General features: G+C 42.7%; 2 protein-coding genes across 3 annotated transcripts in view; one reads left to right on the top strand and one right to left on the bottom strand.

Moving 5' to 3' along the window:
- Window positions 1-15291, top strand: part of pkn3 (protein kinase N3) — a 26554-nt gene extending 11263 nt beyond the window's left edge. The window contains exons 10-22 of one of the 2 annotated variants that reach the window (XM_063889429.1): window positions 385-460; window positions 695-854; window positions 1750-1840; window positions 2002-2063; window positions 2250-2319; window positions 2552-2643; window positions 11691-11867; window positions 11941-12003; window positions 12093-12169; window positions 12274-12416; window positions 13181-13288; window positions 13378-13458; window positions 14288-15291. In XM_063889429.1, coding sequence (XP_063745499.1) covers window positions 385-460; window positions 695-854; window positions 1750-1840; window positions 2002-2063; window positions 2250-2319; window positions 2552-2643; window positions 11691-11867; window positions 11941-12003; window positions 12093-12169; window positions 12274-12416; window positions 13181-13288; window positions 13378-13458; window positions 14288-14488 — 1401 coding nt within the window. In that variant the 3' untranslated portion in view covers window positions 14489-15291. The remainder of the gene's footprint in view (window positions 1-384; window positions 461-694; window positions 855-1749; window positions 1841-2001; window positions 2064-2249; window positions 2320-2551; window positions 2644-11690; window positions 11868-11940; window positions 12004-12092; window positions 12170-12273; window positions 12417-13180; window positions 13289-13377; window positions 13459-14287) is intronic. The other variant, XM_063889430.1, reaches the window with a different exon arrangement.
- zdhhc12b (zinc finger DHHC-type palmitoyltransferase 12b) lies at window positions 15166-21390 on the bottom strand. Its single transcript, XM_063889431.1, is given in 6 exon segments — window positions 15166-17471; window positions 17473-17536; window positions 17822-17988; window positions 19805-19897; window positions 20457-20596; window positions 20952-21390. Coding segments are annotated over 6 exon segments (813 nt in total). The 5' UTR covers window positions 21049-21390; the 3' UTR covers window positions 15166-17219.

The raw sequence follows: 21390 nt of genomic DNA, 5'->3' as shown, positions 1-21390 counted from the left end.
TAAAATGAATTATTAATGCATTACTGCACATTGGTCCTAGAACATAATCTTGCACTTTAATTGCACTTTATTCTACTCTATTTGTTCTTGCACTATTTTGATTGTTTTATGTCTTATATAGGTTGATTCTGCATTGTTGGAGGAGCTCGGGACTTAAGACTTTGTACAGTAGCTAAACTGTAGCTACTATGACTATAAAGCCTTTGAATCTTAAAAAGTGAAAAGTTCTAATCATGTCCCTATAAACTGCATATTATCATGTTTTCTATTATTTGAGCAACCAGCCTAGGATTAATAGGTGTGATTTAAAATACATGTCACAACTACACAAATATCCACGTTGCATCCGTCCCAAATAAAAATCCTAACTCTCTTCATTTCCAGGTGACGTTTATCAATCCTGTCATTGAGCGGCGCTCCAAACTCCAGAGGCAGAGGAGAATCTTCCCAAAAGAGAAAGGTAGCCACATGTTCACATCACGTCTTCAAATATTAATGTTTTACTTTCGCTTGTTGAAGAAGCCATTGTTCAGTCTTTAGACTGATCTAGTTTACTGTTAACATTATGAGAAGACAAACAAATATAATCGGACAGTTTTCTTGAGATATTTGTTCTCATTATTTAGTTTTAGTTTTCAGTGCTTGATTTTAAATCCTTTGATTATACAGTTCTGATCACTCTTTTTGTCTTCAGGGAAGGACTTCCTGCGTGCTGCCCAGATGAACATGAACTTTGCCACATGGGGCCGTTTGATGATGAGCATCCTACCCCCCTGCAGCTCCCTGGAGCCCATGAGCCCTCCATTAGCTGGCCCTCACACTGGCCCCCCATCAGCAAACACTTCCCCGGCACGGTAAGACTCTGTGAGCCAGAAACATCTCTCTGACACAGCTGGGACAGCGCTTTCACTCAAGTGTGCAATTATTGTCTCTGCTCAGCTTTCCACTGGGGGGGAGGGTTGAGGGTAGCTCTCTGACCTGCAGTCAGAGTAGGAGATCAAGACAAATATATAAACTTGATTATTTACTTCTAAGCAATCCGCTGCTTAAAGAAGTTATATTGCCTTTCCTGTTTTTTGAGTAATCAATGCTTAAAATGATTCTTGTTTGTTTCACTGAACATACACCGTCACCGAAAGAAGTCTTCAAACACTTTTTCTCCTTTCTTGGACATTAAAATCGAGATCTAAAATCTGTCATAAAACCAGCGCATAACTTATTTTTTATATACAGAGAAAATATAAATCTGTACATCTATGAAAAAAGATAAGAGGACATGATTAATGAGTGAAAAAAAGCAAAGAACATACATTTTTCAAACTCTAGATAAAAAGTGACAGCAGTGAAACAACAGATTGAAAGTAGATGATAGGGACAGTAAGAAGTGTAGTCTCCTCATGAAGCAGGCAGAGGATGATTATGCTATGCTTTGAGACTGTAACTCAGGTTTGAGTAAAGACAGAATCTGTTGACTGTGTTGGTTACTTTGAGTTGATACATGTATATCAATATAGTTCATGCTGTTTGATGCTTTTAAAGACATACGTTGCACTCTGTGTTTTCTTTTGGACTTTTGACAAGCTGACCTGCCACATACTGAACTGTAAAAAGATTTGGTTGTTAATTTATTCACATCACTAATGCTTGAAGAAATGAATATGAAAATAAAAGTGTATCACTGCAGGTAAACGACGAATTAAGAGCAGCATTAAAGTGAAGACCGTGTGAAACCTCTCCCTCTTGTTTCAGAGATCCTGCTGTGCTGGGTCTAAATTTCCCTCAGGGACAACAGAGCCCATCTCCCAATCGCACAAGAAAGCACACTAAAGACTCTCCAGTGGTGAACACTTCTACATTATTGTTATAATTGCCAGTAAAATGAGGGATTAATAGCAGAGAATATCTTTGTGTGATATACAGGATAGGTTTGTCCTGTTTCTCTCTTGGAATAAATGTTTTTATTTAGTTTTCATGTGTTTCTTTACTTCTGTTCTCTGACAGTGTCCTAGTGAGAACAAGAGCCCAAAGCCCAGGAGGAATCCCTCAATTCACCCCCCCCCAAAGTAAGTCCTACTGTAAAATAATATATACCCCCCGAACTGTGGCCTTTCTCCTTGCTAAGCATGACACCATTAAAATTGTTGCCATAAATCCCTTTTTATTTATGGTATGGTGGCAGAGGATTATTAGAGAATGATAACAATGGGTGAGGAGTTCTTCATTCCGGGCTCTTTTGTGCTCTCTTGCAGCATGGACCAAGGACTTCACATGCGAGACTTCAACTGCATCTCCGTCCTGGGGAGAGGTCACTTTGGTAAGGTATGCATCTCCTCTCACTTGTTCTACCTTTAGAAGGGTCCGGACCAGAGATCTGAGTCAGGGAAAAATAAAGGTAAAAGCTGTCAATCTCATCTTCCCCAGTCCGAGTCCGCCCAGAAACCCCCACCCCTCTCTCCCTCAGCCCCCGCCTGTACTCTGTGAGGTTAGAAATGTCTAAGATATGAACGTTGAGTGTCATTAATATCACTCTGTATGTTGTACCTGATGAAAGGTGCTGCTGGCAGAGTATAGGAAGTCCGGCAAACTGTGCGCCATCAAAGCCCTGAAAAAAGGAGACATCGTGACCCGGGACGAAGTGGACAGGTGAGCATTTCCTCAACATGAAATGTTACTTATAATGAAAGTGTCAATGCAGCTGGTAACCTTTCTAAAGTACTGCCAGAAAGCTGCTCATGAGCTCTGTTCACTCTGCTGTGAGCTGTCCATGTGAAAGAGACAGAACCTGATCAGAACCATGCACAAAGTACTTCTTATGATATTAAAGCACGATCAAAGGATTGTTTATAGATGTCTTTTTAACTATAACTAGTATTTCCAACATTCTCATTATTATAGAGTATTTTCTTTACTTTTCGAAGTTTAAAAAGTTTAAATGAAATGTAATACTGTTACTAAAAGCAAAGCCTGATGAGGTCCATCTGGCTGAAGTGTTGCATTTACAATGATGTGAGCTAATTAACAGTATGAGTGTGAGTGTGTGTTTGTGGCATACCATCCCTGTGTTAAACCCAGATTGAAAAGCTCTGAGCAGCTAAGAGATTATATGAACCTAAAGTACATCTTTATTGCATTCCGTCTTGTAAACTGGAAAGCCACAGAAGGATCCTGTTGGAACGCATTTTGCCAGTGGGTTGATGGTCAGTGGTCTGCCTGCTGACAGGTCTTAATATTTATCTGTTACCAAGGTGATCGACCCCCATAAAAAAGGATTTGGCTTTGTGAAAACCAAGATCAGCCCAAGGATAGCTGGATAACCCAGTACTGTCACCCCAGAGAACTTAACCAACCACATAAAGTAATCCAACTCAAACAATAATTCAGAATCCTTTCTTGCATTGAAAACGTTGTTCTTTAACCGGCATCTCAATCAATAATGAAGACATTAAACAGATAATACATATACAAGAAGTCTGCTTTAAAGTAATGCATGTCTCCATGCTTTAATGTCCAGAAAGCTCTTTATAGTTCTCATACTGCCTGTGCTGCAGCAGCTCTTTTCACCCTCTGGGTACTTTTCACTTCTCTTATTTGTCATTTCCTCAGTCCTCGGTCTCACCGGAAGTTGATTTGTGTGCGCCATCTTAAGGAGCTCGCCCCGCCCCCTTACTGTGTATCCGTCACTGATTGGACGCTGCAGCGCATGCGCTGATCTGATGCTTCTTAACCTGAGAGCAGTTTAAACTAAGGGACATTAAACTCAAGGGAATCACTCCTCAGTTTATACCAGAGGTGGGACCAAGTCATTGTTTTGCAAGTCACAAGTTAGTCTCAAGTCTTTGCTTTTAAGTCCCGAGTCAAGACAAGCAAGTCTCAAGTCAAGTCCCAAGTCCTACCATTTGAGTTTCAAGTCCTTTCGAGTCCTTTTAACAACGGAGAAATAATATTTACACAAATCATGTATGCTTTTAAGATCTGTATATATTTATCAAACCAAGAACATTGTTCAAACACATTTGAAACGAACAAAGGCAAATGTAATTTCCACAGAAAGTGCTGACATTGTATTTCCATTGCTTATTGCACTATAACTGTCTCAAAAGAAGTGTGTGTGTGTGTGTGTGTGTGTGTGTGTGTGTGTGTGTGTGTGTGTGTGTGTGTGTGTGTGTGTGTGTGTGTGTGTGTGTGTGTGTGTGTGTGTGTGTGTGTGTGTGTGTGTGTGTGTGTGTGTGTGTGTGTGTGTGTGTGTGTGTGTGTGTGTGTGTGTGTGTGTGTCATGAACAGAGTTGTGCTTTTCTATGTCAGGGCCCTCTGCTGCATTGCATTTGCAAAAGATCAAATTGGCCAAAAGTCTGTCAGTCATTTGTGCACGATGGGGACGTAGTATGATGCCACCATGGCTGAAAACTGGCTCCACTGGAGCACTAGAGGCAGGCACTGCCAAGACTCTGGTGGCCACTCGGAAGAGTGAAGGAAGAGACTTCATGTTCAGTGCCCAGAACAAAAGGGCCTTCTGTCCTTCGGCTGTGTCTAGGTAGTGACTTAGCTGTAGTGCTGGAGTGGTCCCAACATCCTTCTTCTGCCTCTTATGGTATGCAGCAAACAGCCCTTCTCCTTGTCCAAGGTCCTCTTGCTCTTCTTCTTCAACCAGAGGCACAGGTTGCTCAGTCTCTGCAGCATCTTGCAGGATCAATTCTGGAAAAACATTTAACAGCAGAAACAAAAGTGCCCTTATTACCATTGGCTGCATTGAAGTCAATAATATTTACCTTTAACTTGTTGTGCCAACTCTGCCTTGATGTCACGATTGACCAGTACATGGTGCTCCACCCACAGCAGAGAAAAGGAGAACTGCCTTTACTTCCCTCAGTGTTGAGTTCCATCTTGTGTTGACTGCAGCAGGGATGCCTTTCTGTTCCCCAAATTCACTATCAAACACATCTTTGAATGTTGTGCTTGTGTGCAGCAATGAGCTAAGTTTTGATAACTTTGAAAGAGAAGGACATGCCCCTTTTGTTTCTTTCAAACCGTCTCCCACCACCAGCTGCATACCTGCAAACTCAGAAGGGCTGAAAAAGGTGACAAACTAAACCGTTGTAGGGGGGTCTGGGGGCATACCCCCCAGCCAAATTTAGCTATTTTAACATGTAAATTAAGCATTCTGGTGTACTCCCATAAGAGAATAAAGGGAAAAGACAACCTTTTCTTATGGTAAAAATGGCACATTTATTGACCCGTAAACTGGTGAAAAGCATTCAGGACAGGTCAATAGTAAATCCCATTGGCCAAATTTGGCAACATATCAACATATTATTTTCATTTTTTCATCCTTTTGGCCTGGACAAGCCTTTCAAGGGTCCGTTTTCGCTGCTTGGCAATGTGCCTCTTTCGGGCCACACTATCGTTCTCCACCACCTCTGCCCTATTACTAGCAGCACTGGTAGATGGCTGGCAGCCAAACTCAACCCTCCTTTCCCTGATTACAAGCTGATTTTCCTGTCGTTGGGCTTTGTCCCTAGTTCCAGCTGCACTAATGTTAGAACACAACCTCCTATCTACCTCCCCAAACTTCAAATCATCCCTTCTGAACATTTCCACCCCAGTCTGGTTCCTGGTCTGCAAAGTGTATTTAACAGTCTGCACAGCACTGAGGGTGGAGATCTTCATTGACGTTGATCGTTGATCAATGATGGTCCCCATGACACTGAAGGAAGACTCAACCAGGGCACCATGGAAAATTGAGAGGGCAGCCTTGACTGCCTGACACAGTGCAGGGTACTTCCCTGTATTGAAGACGACGGCCCACCACTTGACAACATCCTCTCCATGCTGAAAACTGGGAAGCGCCTGGTCAACATTGAAACGCAGAATTTCTTGGTCTGTGTCAGCATCTGGTGGCAGCAGGTGACCCATCATATGTATGAGCTTCCTCAAGTTGACCATGGTTAGGGAGTGCCCTCTCACAATTGGGTCCACAGCTGACAAACATTGCAGAGTTTCACTCTGCAAAGGCAGCTTCTTTTGCAGGTATTTCGCACAGGTTTTGTATGCCTGGGACACTTGCTGCAGGAATGGCTTCAGCAGCTGAAACAGATCAATACTTATAGTAGGTGGAATTATATGGAAAAATGTTACACCTTATTGGGCACCCCTCCCTTCTAAAATGGAGATACACCATACTGAGTATCGACCAATTTATTAATCATTCATTTTTATGTACTCACAGGATGTTGTGGATGTTCTGATCTGAATCTACTAGCCTCCCGTCCCACATACATCTCCCTCAAAGGTAGCAGCTTGTCGTCAAGTTCAAGAGTAGCCAGGGATTTGGGCATCAGTTTTAGGTGTTCAGATTTGACAAAACAGGCCAGGAAGTTCATGAAAACTTGCAGCTGTTTGTCATGCAGTGTATGGACAAGTGTCTGTCTGCCCTATAAAGAAATTAACATTCTGGTTCAATGCACAAATAAGCACACAAGGAATGCATGCCAGTTATATCTCAGGAATCCATGAAGTTAAGTATTAGGATTCACTGGGATCACTTTGCTATGAAAAAGCATCAACATAATAAGGAACTGCAGATACCCTGTGCTCAAAGAAAATATCATGAATTATTAGACTTTGGGTTGGCATAATTTATTTTTCTAGACCCAGGTCCTATCATAATCCAATTCTCAATACTCTTTTTGAAGAACCTAATGATAAATGAAACATTCAATGTTCAACTCACCTGGAAAACCATGACATATTCCTTCAGTATTGACAGCACTCCTGTGTAAACACTGAGGTGCAGCTCAGTTATGGTTGCTTCATGCCACAACTTCCGAATCACCCTCTTCTTCCGGTCTTTTCCCAGCTGCGTCATTGCTGGAAAAATCAAAAGGCATAATAAGGTTCTGTACAAAACCTAACAATCATAAGGTTACCATAGTGCAGGTAGGCAATCACAGAACCAAGGAGAAACAACTGCGATAAGTTACCTTTTTTTCTGAGGTCCTCGTGACAGTACCGAATCTGTTTCTGCGCTTTTTCGTTCATGTTGAAATTGGCAAATACCTGCTCCAGGGGGTCCTTGTAGAGGGCCTTGTCTTCCTTGTCCATGAAGCCATAGTAGAGAACTTTGCATGCAGGGAGAAGCCTCTGAGTGCTAATGGCAACATCATAAGCCGATAGCCAGCGATGCATAACAAACCTTTTGGGAACTGTACTAGGAATTCCCATGAACTCGCATATCTCATTGAGGTACGCCAACTGAGAAAACAGAGAACGAGCACATCATTTCCCCCCACCCAAAGGGCTTAAGAAAGATACATACATAAAATGACAGTAGGCGAGGTGTGAAAAAAATGTTAAGAATGCAGATTAGAACGTATGCCTTTAGATCTAGAATACACATCTAGAAAATGCACTCTCCCAACAGGTAAGTATAGCAACATACTGTATATGCATAATGTAAAGATGAAATTAGTTTAGTGTAGAGGAAAGCATTGCAGTAATTTTTGCATCAAAAATGTAATGTTATTAACCAACCTGGTCTGTGGCCCATTGATGATCAGAATGTAGATCACTGAACAGCTTCTCAAGATGACTACTGAAAGGAACTGTAAAAACCTTTGCAGCGTTGTGAATGTGGTGACAACTGTCACCATCAACATCGAGAAGGTTTGGGCAGTGGTCTTTGCGAACTCTTGCTTCCAACCCCATCTTACAGCCTCGCATTACACCACAGGAGTCCATTAGCATACTCACAAGATTGGACCATGGGATGTTGTTATCCTTAAAAAACTTGACCAGCAACTGCTCAAGCTTGACAGCATTAACCTTAAATACCTCCAAAGAGCCTAGGTGTTCCACATCAACAGTGTTCCTGTCTGGGTTGAAGTAGCTTGCCAGGATGGAAAGCACTTTCTTATCACCGTTGGCAGTACTCTCATCGAGGTTGATGGAAAATGGATACTTCCGTGTATGGGTGAAAATCCTCTCAGAAAAAGTAAACCCCAATCCATGCACCATTTTATAGGCTGCTGATGTGCGTGACAGCTTCAGCCGACTCAGAGCTACTTTGTCTTTTGCCAGCTCTTGGGCCAGGTTCACCATCACCGGTGTAAAAGAAAAAGGAAGGGAATGCTCGGCCATAGTAGCGAGAACCATTGCCTAGACAAAGAAAGCATTATTAGATTTTTATCAGTACAACTTTTGCTAATACCCTGCCCTGCCATTTATTCTAACCCTGTGACCATGGCTTTGGCTAGTATTCATAAATTGCCATTGCTACTGTAAAGCTGTTAGTGTTAGCCCAATTTAATCTAAACTATATCTAAACTGACTCACACCATGTACAATTTGTCCTGGTAATGTAGCCTACTCCTATGACATTAGCCTACTATGAAAAAAGTGAATAGATATGATTTTGTTTTTTTACGTAGTAAACTACAAGCCTATTTAATCTATACACACCTCTGCATTTGCAACACGCTGGAATATAGGTACAGGCACCCTAACTCGATCCCTCATTGCTTCAGGTCCATTGGAAGCACTTTGAGGTAGAACACTGGCTGTTGTTAGGATTGTGCACACTTTTTGCCGGTGCACCTCTGTTTGGCAGTGTGTCATTAGAGCATGGGAGCCCTTTTTGCCATAATTTATTTCCTTAGCGCAAAGGCTGCACTTGGAATAGCCCGCTTTGTCGATTTTTTAAAAATACTGTGACAGCGGGAAGCTGTACTGCTGTCCCTTCACCTTCGTTTTCACCTCCAGCTTTAGCCAAGCCCAGCTCCATCTGCACTTCAGCCCTGATTCAAGCTGTGCTACATGGCGTCCTGCTCATTAAGCTCTCTCATTCTTTTTATATCATACATTTTATATTAAGGCTAAGCCCAACTGCATCCGTCCAGGTTTAATGAGCCGCCAGAGTTGGTGTTTCCATTACTGCTAGCTACTAGGGGTGCAACGGATCAAAAAAACTCACGGATCGGATCATTTTTCAGATCAGCAAAATTTGTTTAAAAAAAATAGACAAGACAAATAAACATACTCCAAACTTTTCGTAGCTACTAAAAAATTGATGAATGCGAAACCGAAATAATTGATCCGAACGGATCACGGATCAATGATGATCCGTTGCACCACTACTAGCTAATCACTAAACCACACAGATGTGTATTTATTCATTACATGTTCGTTTTCATCCCTCTCATATCTGACCACAATGACATAGCCGCCAGTAATATCAGTAACAGGACGGATGCTGTGGAGATCAGCCTTCACAAACGCATTCTGTTCGCATTGAACGAGGTGACGTAGAACGGGTCTAGCTAGGCTAACTTTTACACAATTCACTGAGGTTAGCTAGCAACCTAACAAGCTGATAAGCTGAAGCATGTTAATACACTTTATTTGGCTCAAATAATTTGACTTCAGCAACGTTAAAATGATACAGCATACAATGTTTTTGCCAGATTAGCTGCTACTAGACTTACCTCAAAACTTGTATCTGTAATTGTCCAGAAGAACCACTCGCTGACGACTGAGCACTCCACTCCAAGAGGGACCGATGGGTAAAAGCGCGCTGTGGTTTATCTTGCTTATGATTGGTCGGTGGTCGTGGAACGCGAGTCATTTGAACAAAGATTTTATTTATTGTGAACATAGCAAACTTGTTTCTTGCTCATTATACAGTCGGTTATACAGTCTGTGGTTGGTCGGTCAGTCGTCGGTCAGACCCCCCCCCCTAAAAAAAAACTCTTCGGATCTACACGATTCACAACAATGACATATTTTGAGTTGAAAACGGCGAATTTCGCCGAAAGGTGACTAGTTTGCAGGTATGACCAGCTGAAGAGTATGCGCAAAACACTGCAGGCGCTGTTTCTTTGCCGTAGCAGTATCTACCGTTTGCTGTTCTTCCAGGGTTAAGTCACACCAGAGATCAGGGTCATCAAGATGACCTCCGTCATCATTCTCTTGTTCACTGGGGAAGCACACAGTGAATGCCTTTCACATGTTAGCAGCATTGTCACTAATAATGTAGTCCAATTTATCTTTGATGTTGTATTCATCGCATATTGACTCAAATTGGTCACAGATTCGTTCAGCTGTGTGTGAGCCTTTGAAGCGATTGCAGGCCAAGAGATTTGTATGTAGCTGTATCCTCTCTTTAGCTGTCTCTTTGGACAGTGACACCAAGGAATCCCCATATCTTTTGGTCAGACCAAATGTCCACAGTGACTGAAACATGCTCAGTGTTGCTCAGTTGAGTTTTTAATCTTGAACGTCTCTCCCCAGCGAGGCTCTCTGTTTTTGATGTCAATGTTCTGCGACACACTGGGCTGTACTTACTGTCAATTACTGTCAGAAAGTGCCGAAAACTCTTGTGTTCCACAATAGACAGGGGAAGGTTGCAATCATAATCAAGTCGGACAGTATTGCGTTACTGATAGCCTTCTGCTGTGGATGAATCATGCTGTAATGCGCTACACGACTGTCCAAGAATTGTGAGATTGAAGACTGTTGTGGTTCATCTATGATGCTTCTACTCATCTGGTATTCTTCACATCTGTAACAGGTAAGCATATAAAACAGATGTCAGAGAGTCCCTTATAGCCACACATAAATTGCATTTGAAACTATCTCCTCATATATCAATGCTAACATTGTGTTAATATTTATTTTTGTATTATTATGAATTGTATTGTATACCCTAAGATTGTGTTTGTTTTAACATTACATTGATAAAATGCATTTCCATTTTCAGTGCACTATATTAATTTATATTTTTTATATTAATGAACCCACAGGAGATACCGTTTAGCGTGTTCGTAAGCCAACACGTTTACAGTCCCATTGATATGTAGCTAGCTAGCAATTAGCCGATGAGCTAGTGTTGGCTTTCATTCAAAACTTACCGTTCTTTGTGCAACTTCAAATGTCGAACGAAGTTGGAAGTTGTCGCATCTCCGTCTGTTACCTTCGTCCCGCATGTTTTACAGACTGCAGTTCTTTTTTTGTTGACCACCTCAACGTTTTTAAATCCAAACGAAACTACCCGTGGTATCATTGTTGCCTAGTTGGCGCCTTATAGTTTGTTCCGCCTCATTGGTTGTCCAGTACTTTGATTGGTTGGATGCTGTCAGATCAAAACAACGTGGATCTAATTTGATTGGATGTCATGCCACACACACGTTACGCACATAGGTGTGGTGCGTAACTGGTGGTGGTGTTTGTGTGTGCGAATGAAACGGGGACAGAGCTGACTGCTGTCAGACGATCGAGCTGTACCGGCGTCATCACAAACGGACGTCGCTTCACGTGACACTCCGAGGAAAGGACGTCCCATTGCTCTTAAAACTAATTTCCTTGCTTCTTCTCTCTTAGCGTAGTTTCCTTTTTCTCTCCGTGCATCCCTGGTGGGAGGGACTAATGCACAAGAAAAATATGGAAGTGAGGGATGCAGGGATGCAAGTCAAGAGAAGTTCCCTCTGTCTGGAACCAGAGCCCAGTCTTTGTATTTACAAAGTATTTACAGACCATTTACATGCACAGAAAGCTATAGAGCACACTACAGGAAAGGGAACACCCAAAACTGATAAAAGGGCCTCTTTAAATGATAATAAATAAATGATTGATACAGAGATTTGCCTTAATAACCAGCTCTTAATAACTGGACTGTTTGGCACTAACCTGTGTGTGTTCAGCCTGATGTGTGAGAAGAGGATCTTTGAGGTGATCAACACCTCGCAGCACCCATTCCTGGTGAACCTGTTCGGCTGCTTCCAGACTGCAGAGCACGTGTGCTTCGTCATGGCCTACTCCCCCGGAGGAGACCTGATGACACACATCCACACCAGCATCTTCACGGAGAAGCAGGCGCGGTGAGCACACACTCCTTTCAGGGCCTAAAGCCTGAATACAGGACGCTGCTTACACTAATCACTGTCTCTTTAGGTTTTACTCTTCCTGTGTGCTACTCGGCCTGGAGTTCCTACACCAAAACAAGATAGTTTACAGGTGAGTCCCTCTCTTCAGAACACCTCTACGTGGTTCCTAGCTGCACCTCGGAAGCATGTTGCATAAGTGTGTGTGTGTGTGTCCATCAGGGATCTGAAGCTGGATAACCTGCTGATGGATGCAGATGGTTTTGTCAGGATAGCAGACTATGGCTTGTGCAAAGAAGGTGAGAAATGTATTATTAAAAGTCCAACTCCTACTCTTTTGTAAACGTTTCTCCTAGTATTGCTCATAACTTGTGTGTGTGTGTGTGTGTGTGTGTGTGCGCAGGTATGGGCCACGGGGATCGCACCACAACATTTTGCGGCACACCAGAGTTTCTGGCCCCAGAGGTTCTGACAGAAAACAACTACACCCGCAGTGTGGACTGGTGGGGGCTGGGGGTCCTTGTCTATGAGATGCTGGTGGGGGAGGTCAGTACAGACATCTCCAAAAAATCTCCAAACTGAAGGAGGCGGTGCAAAGCAGAACACTGTTCAGGGAGCACCTCTGTGGAAATGTGATAATTGAAAACAATACAGTCACCCATGACGTCCTTTAAGGAGATATGCTCAGCAGACAGTGACACATTTACACATCCAGCAGGTACAGGTCCCTGTCTTAGTTAGTTGGTTAGTTAATTATTCCATAAATATTATGTATACCCAGTAATCAAATAATCTCAACCCAGCTTGTGGAGAATCTTCAAGAGAACTTCCTTCAGGTCAGACCTGTTTGCACACAGCGCATAACAACAGATATAATAATTCAAGGGACTCAAGGAGGCCAAATAGGTATTAGAATCACAATGAAATAATAGTTATCCTTCTTGGTAAAGTAAAGGAAGAAATTGGACAAAATGAATTAATATAATAACAACAAAAAAGCCAAATTGCAGGTCGAACCACAACTAAATGGTGAAAATGGATTCAGAAATCATGAGTTCTGAAGTGTGGACACTGGAATGGATGAAGGAGGGATCTCTTTGCGGACATAATTATTTTAATGTGTTAATGAACAGGGATTATTGTTTTCAGACGGACTGGTAAGATGTGACCCTCTCCTTAAATATGCTGCAAAGTTTGTTAAGATCTGTAGACGGCTCTTAAACGTGTGTCCTGTGTTCAGCTCAGGTACAGACACAGTAACTCAGGTGATTCGCCACTCCATCACGGTCTGCTGCTCTCTGTTCCCTCAGTCTCCTTTCCCTGGTGACGATGAGGAGGAAGTGTTCGACAGCATCGTCAACGACGACGTGATCTTCCCCCGCTTCCTTTCCCCTGACGCTGTGTCCCTCATAAAGAAGGTTGGCTTCCTGTCACATGGATCTGAATTCTCTCCAGATTTCTCCTGATCTGAGCGCTGTGTGCACTGACTCCTCTCTCTGTGTTCCAGCTGCTGCAGAAAACTCCTGAGATGAGACTTGGAGGGGGAGAGGGAGACGCCTCTGAGATCAAAAGACACAAGTTCTTTCAGGTGAGGATTCAGGAGCTGCTGACCTCCTCACACTGAAACTCCTTCTCCTCTTCCTCACAAAACATGTCTCTGGGCAGCTGCTCTTCAGCGCTCCAACTCGAGACCAACAGCTGTCTCCAGTTTCAAGCAGAAAGAGTTTTTATGAGAAAAATATTGCACTAAGTTAGTTAGGTTGTCATCAGATCACATGGTAATGGTAATGTTTCCATTAGCACTCCACAACACCAGCACTCCTGATAGAACTAAAAGCTCTGAGAGAAGTTGAAAAGGCACGTTAATTAAAGCTGAAGTCAAATTGCAAGTGAAAGAAATCCATCAGGGTGACTTCCCATGTGTTAACTGAAGAGGATGTCAGCTGTGTTTCTGCTAAAGCGAGCAGTAGGAGTGAAAACAGAGGAATTGCCAGAGTGCCAGAAGCAATTCAATGATCATGTCATCCTGAGTGTGAGCATACTGTGAAAAATAATCAATAATAGATGAATCTCAGTCAAAAGATAACCTTAAGGCCGTCGTATAGCTCAGTGGGTAGAGCAGGCGGCCATTTACTGGGGTTTGATCCCCATGCGGTGGACCCAGGTTCGAATACGGCCTGAGTCCCTTTGCCGTGCGTCTTCCCCTCTGTCTCCCCGTTTCTGAACTGCACTATATTAAAAGGCACTGGTTGCCCCAAAAATTCTTTAAAAAAATAAAATAAAATAAGATAACCTTAATGTGCCATTCCTCCATTGACCAAACCTTTCACTGCTGCCTTTTATTTGGTAAAGCAGTCACAGATGACAGAAAGTAGGTGTTGATGGTTCCTGTCAGCTGACTGTGTGTCTGTGAACAGGGGATGGACTGGAGCGCCCTACTGGCCAAGAAGCTGAAGCCTCCCTTCCTGCCGGTCATCAGAGCGCTGAAGGACGTCAGTAACTTCGACGAGGAGTTCACTCGCCTCAAGCCCATCCTCACCCCCCCACAAACCCCCTGCGTCCTCACTGCCGAGCAGCAGGACATCTTCACTGACTTTGACTTCTCTTTCATGAGTTGACCGAAGACAGTGTGCCGCCACTTGTTTACAACAACTTTTACTGGCCAAGAAGTTCTTTGGATTCTTCGGAAGCTGAGAAACGACATGCCGCTTCCTGTCCGCACAGCTCCAGGTCCGTCAGCAGCTCCATCCTGCTCACAGGCTGCAGGACTCACTCTTTTTCGAACCTGCTGAGCTGGATTTCATGATACAGCAATTTATTCTAACATGTTTTGTCTCTGCCAAATTCCTTTTTGAACTGATCGTGCTGACTATTCTTCTATCATGCAGCGGTGGATCAGAAGGCTGAGCATTACCAGTTCACACTGCATGGAATCAGTGCACTTTTTTTACAATTGGACATTTCTCCAGCCCTCTCATCCAAAGTACTTTATATTTGTGATCTTAATGAAGAGACTTGTCCCTAAAGGCAAAAGCATTACATCAATTGACCTTCTGCTGTGGAATAGAAGAATCAAATGTCCATCTGTTGTTAACCTCATGTTGGGATGTAAAATACTGAAAATAGCACAACTGTCATTTAAGTTCTTTCCTAGATTTCTCCGTTGATACAACTGTCTTGTTATTTTTAAATAATACTATCATAATGAAAATGTTTATACAGGAGCAAACCAGCCTATATGTAAAGTGTGAACAACATGAAGGGAATATAAATGAATAAATGTCTGCTGGAAAACTCTTCATTAACCATTTATTCTTCCATGTGTAGATAGTCATTTCAAAGTAATAAAAACATTGCATTACAGTATTGCATATAATTCAGAAGTACACAACATGGATTAAATGTTACTTCATATAAACCAGAGCTGTGAGTCCAAATGGAGGTAATGCTTTTATCCAACACTACTGCTGTACATTGAACCCAGCATCACACTATTGCTGTCTGACAGGTTACTATTGCACGAGGAATACACAGTGTGTCGCTTACAGCTCTCTGCTCCACACTCATTAGTCCATTAAAATAGCCATATAAAAATCTCAAGACATATTCTCGTTCAAAATAATTTGAAAATGATATACAATATAAAATAGCTTGAAATGCTGTCCATTGAAAGTCACCCTGTACATCATGGATTAAATGCTGGGAACGATACACCACAGATTAACTAGCTGCACTTCAAACAAACGGGTTTAAAAAAAGATAGAAAGAACAGGTTTTCTTTTGAAGTGAGTGGACCCTGTAAAACCTCTGTGCAGAATAAAAACGACTCAGCAAAAAAGCAATGCATCACATAAAACAAGAACAAAGAAGATAACCACAATAAAGCAAACATACAAAATGTATTCTGCAGCGTGATGATAAGGATGAGTGCACAGATACAAATCTGGATTGTCTTCACATGCACCTAAAACAAGTATATATTAATCATATGTTTATGCAATGTTGGACGTGCATTAAAAGTAAAAAATGATTAACAGTCCATGAGTCTTGTTTACAGTGTGTCAGAAAAATCACATGTACCCGTGTTTTAGAGGAGTATGCAGGAGCGAGGGGGGGTGGTGGTGGATGTGGGAAATAAACAGCAAGCATGAGTCAGCAGAAGCAGTCAGGTCCCTGTCTCTGTGGACATGGTACTGTATACTTGAACAGTTGTAAACAATTGTTAAATAAAGTCTGTAGTGCTGGTGACCTGTTTCAGCCTCCTGGGGAGATGAGGGGAACAGGAAATGTGCAACACTGCAGTGATTGTCACTGGGGGTGAACAGAGAGCATAGAAGGTAAACTGCACAAACAGTCTAGCTGCCAGCACTGAGAACCCCGGAATGTTGAGACCCCAAAGTTTTAGGATAGAAAAGTATCGTACAGGTCCATTTCTGGATCTTCATTTGAAGATAAAAAAATGGCAGTAATAATAATATAATAATAATAATAGTACATTTTATTTATAGAGCGCTTGTCTAAAAACTCAGACACTTTACAGAGGTACAATTTATCAAAACATAATTCAAACCACACACTTGATATATTTAAAACACAACATTCATTAACAGTTTAAAAGCAGTTTTGAAAAGGTGAGTTTTGATTTGAGATTCAAACATGGTGAGGTAGGGGCGGTCATGGATGTTTTTGGGGAGTGAGTTCCAGAGGGAGGGGGCATAAACAGAGAAGGCTCTGTCCCCTCAGGTCCGGAGTTTGGTCCTGGGAGGAAGTGGTTTGCGTCTGACGAGCGGAGGCTGCGGGAAGGAGTGTGGTGCTGGAGCAGGTCTGTGAGGTAGGAGCTCCTGGTGATGGAGGGCTTTATCCAGAAAGTGGCCATATGTGTACTCTCACTGGACGGATTTGAATGCCATGGGTACTGTGCAACCATACGATATATAGGGAGCACAAGACGAACATTATTATCTCTACTGTGGGCATTTTTGTTTTCAAATAAATAGGCAGTCTGTCCAATCCAAATCCCCAAAACTTTAAAAACCAGCCCACCGAGAGCACAAATATGACCACTCTGTTTAAAACTGCCATTGTTGATCCTGAAAATGTCAGAAGTGGATGCAGCATCTTCAATAACCCGCAAAACCACTCCAAAAGTCTCCAAATCAACAGCCTATGCAGGTTAGCATCCAGCAGTTTCTATGTGCTGGGGACCCGTACTATATATTTTTAACATAACACTTTGGGGACTCAAAGAGCTGGCAGACAGGAAGGAGGAGTTCATATCCCAGAGCTGCAGTTCCTGTCGGATCCCAAAACCCCAAAGTAGTTCTGTGTGTTGATGCTCGTCATGTGCTCCTACACCTGGTCGCTGCCCTCCCTGAAGTACACCTGCTCCCACACCACAGTCCCCCACACGCAGAAGAAGCCCCACAGGTTGTGGAAGGTGCCGCGGTCGAAGGGGTTCTCGTCGGCGCCGCAGTGCTTCAGGTAGGAGATGCGGTGGCGCGACATGAACTCCCAGGTGGTGGTGTTTAGAGAAACCAGGTAGAGGTGAGAGCCGAGCAGCAGCAGCACCACGAGCGACAGCAGGGCCAGCAGCACGGCCACCTGCCAGCAGAACGCCGTCCGATCGCAGCCACTGCTGCCAGCTGGGGGCTGCGCTGAAGCCCGTCCTGAGGACACAACAGAGAGGGGCTGAGTCCACTGTACCCCCAAAATGATACAGGACCGTGTTTGTCAACCTTTTGTGCGCTGAGGTACATTTTTAAAATCCTGCGGCACACCAACAACCAAAAAAAGTAACAAAATGAAACAGTTGACCCTACTATACATGTTTTAAAGGTTCCCTATTATGCAAAATGCGCTTTTTGCTGTCTTTTATACATAAATATGTGTCCCCAGTGTGTAAGGGGCCTCAATCGGCAGTATGGAGGATGGTGTGAGGGTGTTGTGCTCACCAGGCGATGTGCACCCCCCACAGCAGCACCAGCAGCTGCACAGCCAGGTAGAGCACAAACCAGCGGTGGTTCCTCTCCCCCACACAGTTTTCGATCCAGGGGCAGTGGTGGTCGTAGCGGCGCACGCAGTGCTGGCACGTCTGGCAGTGCTTCGACCTCATCGGCTGCTGCTCGGAGTGAAGTTCATTGTGTTCAGAGCAAACAGCATTATTTTAATGAAATGAACAAACATTCGTGGCACTTTGATGCAGGCGTTAGGTTTAGCTGTTAGTCTGTTTGTTCTGTGAGTAAACCCTGCTGTTGTGATGAGACTGCTGGGGCTGCAGACAGCTAACATGATGGCTCTGCCTCACAGTTCTTCTAGTGTTAGGAAAACTGCCACGAAGAGCTCCTCTAACAGAGAGCAGTAGAATCATATCCAGAGATCTGTTCAAAGGTCAGGAATCAATATCTCAGTGTGAGGAGAGGAAACGCTGCAAAAGGCAACAAAAAAACACTGTGCTATCTGAGCTACTCAAAAAGCACCTGGATTATCCTTAGCTGGAATATTTAAATCAGATATAGACTTTGTTCTGCCCTTGTACCTGAGGTATATTTTTTGTATGTGTTTTTGTCATTCTTCATGATGCAGGCTGGGGACTGGTGCAGGATACACAGTAAACATGTTGTTGATCCCATAGAGCCATAAGATTTGTATTAATTATTCATTATATTTGACACAGATTGTGTGGTTAAAGTGTCTAAAATATAAAAGTTAGTGGATTTTCTCAAATGTCTTTCAATTCTGTCAAAGTGTTTGTGGCTCTAAATGTTATATAGGTGAGTTTGGAACAATGACCTCTACATAGGAAGGCATTGAATCTCAGATCAGTTTGTTTTCTCGTGTGTGTCTGTATTTAAAGACCTGTCAATCATTTGAGACTAATACCAGGTTCAAATCTTTAAATTTCAGGCTGGATCGTGGGTTGTGTTTTTAGTAGCTTGAATGTTACAGGTTAGAGACTTCGTACAGGCGTATCATCAAAATAATAAGGCATAACTGCTGCACTGTGTCATGTGATGCTCTGTGTTCAGGAGGAAGTACAGCTGTGAAACTGTGCTGCCTAGCAACACCTCTGTCATTCTATACCACTCATGTTAAAGTACTGTAGAACCTCAAGTGTCACGTTTCACCCGGAGAGCTCCACGACACATGCCAAATAACGGACACCATTTCTACAGGCTGCAGTCCCACGGAAACAGCTCTTAGATTAAAATGACTCTACTTCTTCAGATGCTCTCCCCAGATCTCCCTCTGTTTGCCCTTTCACACACATCATCCAGCTCCATAAATGAACAACCGAGCAATGAAAGCCAACACCTCTGAGATGTGGTCGAAAGCCCCAGAAAAGGAAAAGTGGCCCTTCAGTTTAAATGATAAGTATACAGTATATTTGATTATATGATATATTGACCAGAAATTCATTTATCTTGAAAGTTGCAGTTTAAATCACTCAAATGAATACTTAACTACCAAAATGAGCATTTGTAAATGAATAACTCACTCCATGTTAAATAGAATTTGACATGCATGCCTCAAAGAATCAAAACATTCTTGATCATTTGAAGTAAAGGGGGACTTGTGGAATGACTTGAGTATTTGCAAAGACATTTCTGCATAACCAGTCCTATCAATGGGCAGTCTGAGGTTTTAATGTATGTGTTTGGGAAGAAGCAGGAATTCAACTGGATAAATGAGACATAGATTATTCTTTTTGTTGTTTTCAGTGTGTAAACAGATATTGGATATAGGTGTGCTTTTGTTTAAAATACCCACAGTTTATTTCAATTGAGAATATTCTTGATTCTTTATTCACCTTTGAGGCAAAAAGCAGTTTTCTGTAAGAGTGAGTAATTGATATACAAATAATGTGGGGGAAGTATTATAATAAAACCATAAATGTATCAGCATATAGAAGGGTTCTGATCCTGAGAGAACAGTACCTGCAGCAGACAGTGTCCACAGCGCCGCTGCCTCATGGACTTGGTGGTGGGGGGGATCATGTCCTGCTGCTCCTCAGTCACTCCCAGTGTGAACTGCCACAACACACGAGAAAACCGTTTCAGTTCGAGCATTTATCATGACTTATGATAAAAAAGCGCGCCTTAATATAATTCAGACTCAATGGGAATGATAATTTTTTTAACTAATTATTTATTATCATTAAAAAATATATTAAAATGATCATGGTGTGAATATTTAAAGAGAATCTGAACTTGATTTGATGTTATAGTCAGTAGAATACCAGCTGTAGTCAGGCTCTCTGCAGCTGCACCATACTTCATTCAGATATTTCCACATATTTTGCCTTTACCAAATATTACACCTACTGCTATTTGGGCATAGCATCTGTACACATTACAACTATTTTAATATTTTTAATTAAATGTTCAGCCATGGTTGCAATGATTAAGAAAATTTACAAATGCCCCTAAAAATGTGTCCCTATCAAACCTTATTTTAACCAGACACATCTTCTGTCTGCCCTTACACTTTATCATCCTCATATTCCCAGTCTAACCATCACAGCTGCTTCTCTCACTGTTTATACGGAGACTTGTGATGTTGGAGATACATTTTAGGGTCATAAAGCACCTGCAGGTCTCTGTCCTCAGACAGGATGAAGCCGGGGTCCATGAGGGAAACAGCGAAGTAGAGCAGCACAGAGCCCAGCACCAGCAGCACGAACAGCACCGGCTGGAACAGCTGCCCCGTCTCCTCCTGCTTCCTCAGCTCTGAACACACACACACACACACACACACACACACACACACACACACACACACACACACACACACACACACACACACACACACACACACAGAGAACAGCTGTCATCCACACACTGTACACATCAAGGTTTTTACTTAATGACAGGTACCAGGCTCATACTCAGGCAAGTTTATTTGATAGAGCATGGTTGATAAGTGAATCACTTAACATCAATAGGCAATGGACCGTAGCTTTCCTCCTCAGACTCACATCAGGAACGTTAAATATGTCATAGTTATCATTTAGTCGGTTATTCCACACAATATTACATTGAGCCTGCAGCTACACATGCTGCAGAGCTTCAGTGACAGGCTTACCTGTATCATGCAGGAAGAGTATCAAGGTGATGACCCATGTCAGAACCACATGAGCTGTCCTCACCAGGAACCCTGAGCCGAACACATTTTTGAACATGGTGCTAGCATGTTAGAGCCTCCATATCTCTCTGCAGAGGGACTTGAGAGTTCGGACAGGACCGTCAGTGTGTAGCGTCACTAGAATTAGCTAATGGCACAATGATAGCCATGGCGTTAACATCGTCAACCAGCTAACGATGTTTACGTTCCTGCAACATCAGCGCGTCCTGTCACGGAGCTAGCGGTAATGTCGCTAACTGCTAATGGCTGCACTGCGACCGCCGGCGGGGCTAACCCGTTTTGTTCCAAGTGAGCCAAACACTGCATTAAATAAATACGTCGAAAAACATTATTTTTGCATTTTCGCTCTGATGCATTTGTGTTTTGTTGTTGTCCCCTG

The sequence above is a fragment of the Eleginops maclovinus genome, chromosome 8 (genome assembly GCF_036324505.1).
Source record: "Eleginops maclovinus isolate JMC-PN-2008 ecotype Puerto Natales chromosome 8, JC_Emac_rtc_rv5, whole genome shotgun sequence".
In the NCBI taxonomy this organism is placed as follows: domain Eukaryota; kingdom Metazoa; phylum Chordata; class Actinopteri; order Perciformes; family Eleginopidae; genus Eleginops; species Eleginops maclovinus.
The sequence above is the reverse complement of the archived record's forward strand: the minus strand, read 5'-3'. Positions and strand labels throughout refer to the sequence as shown.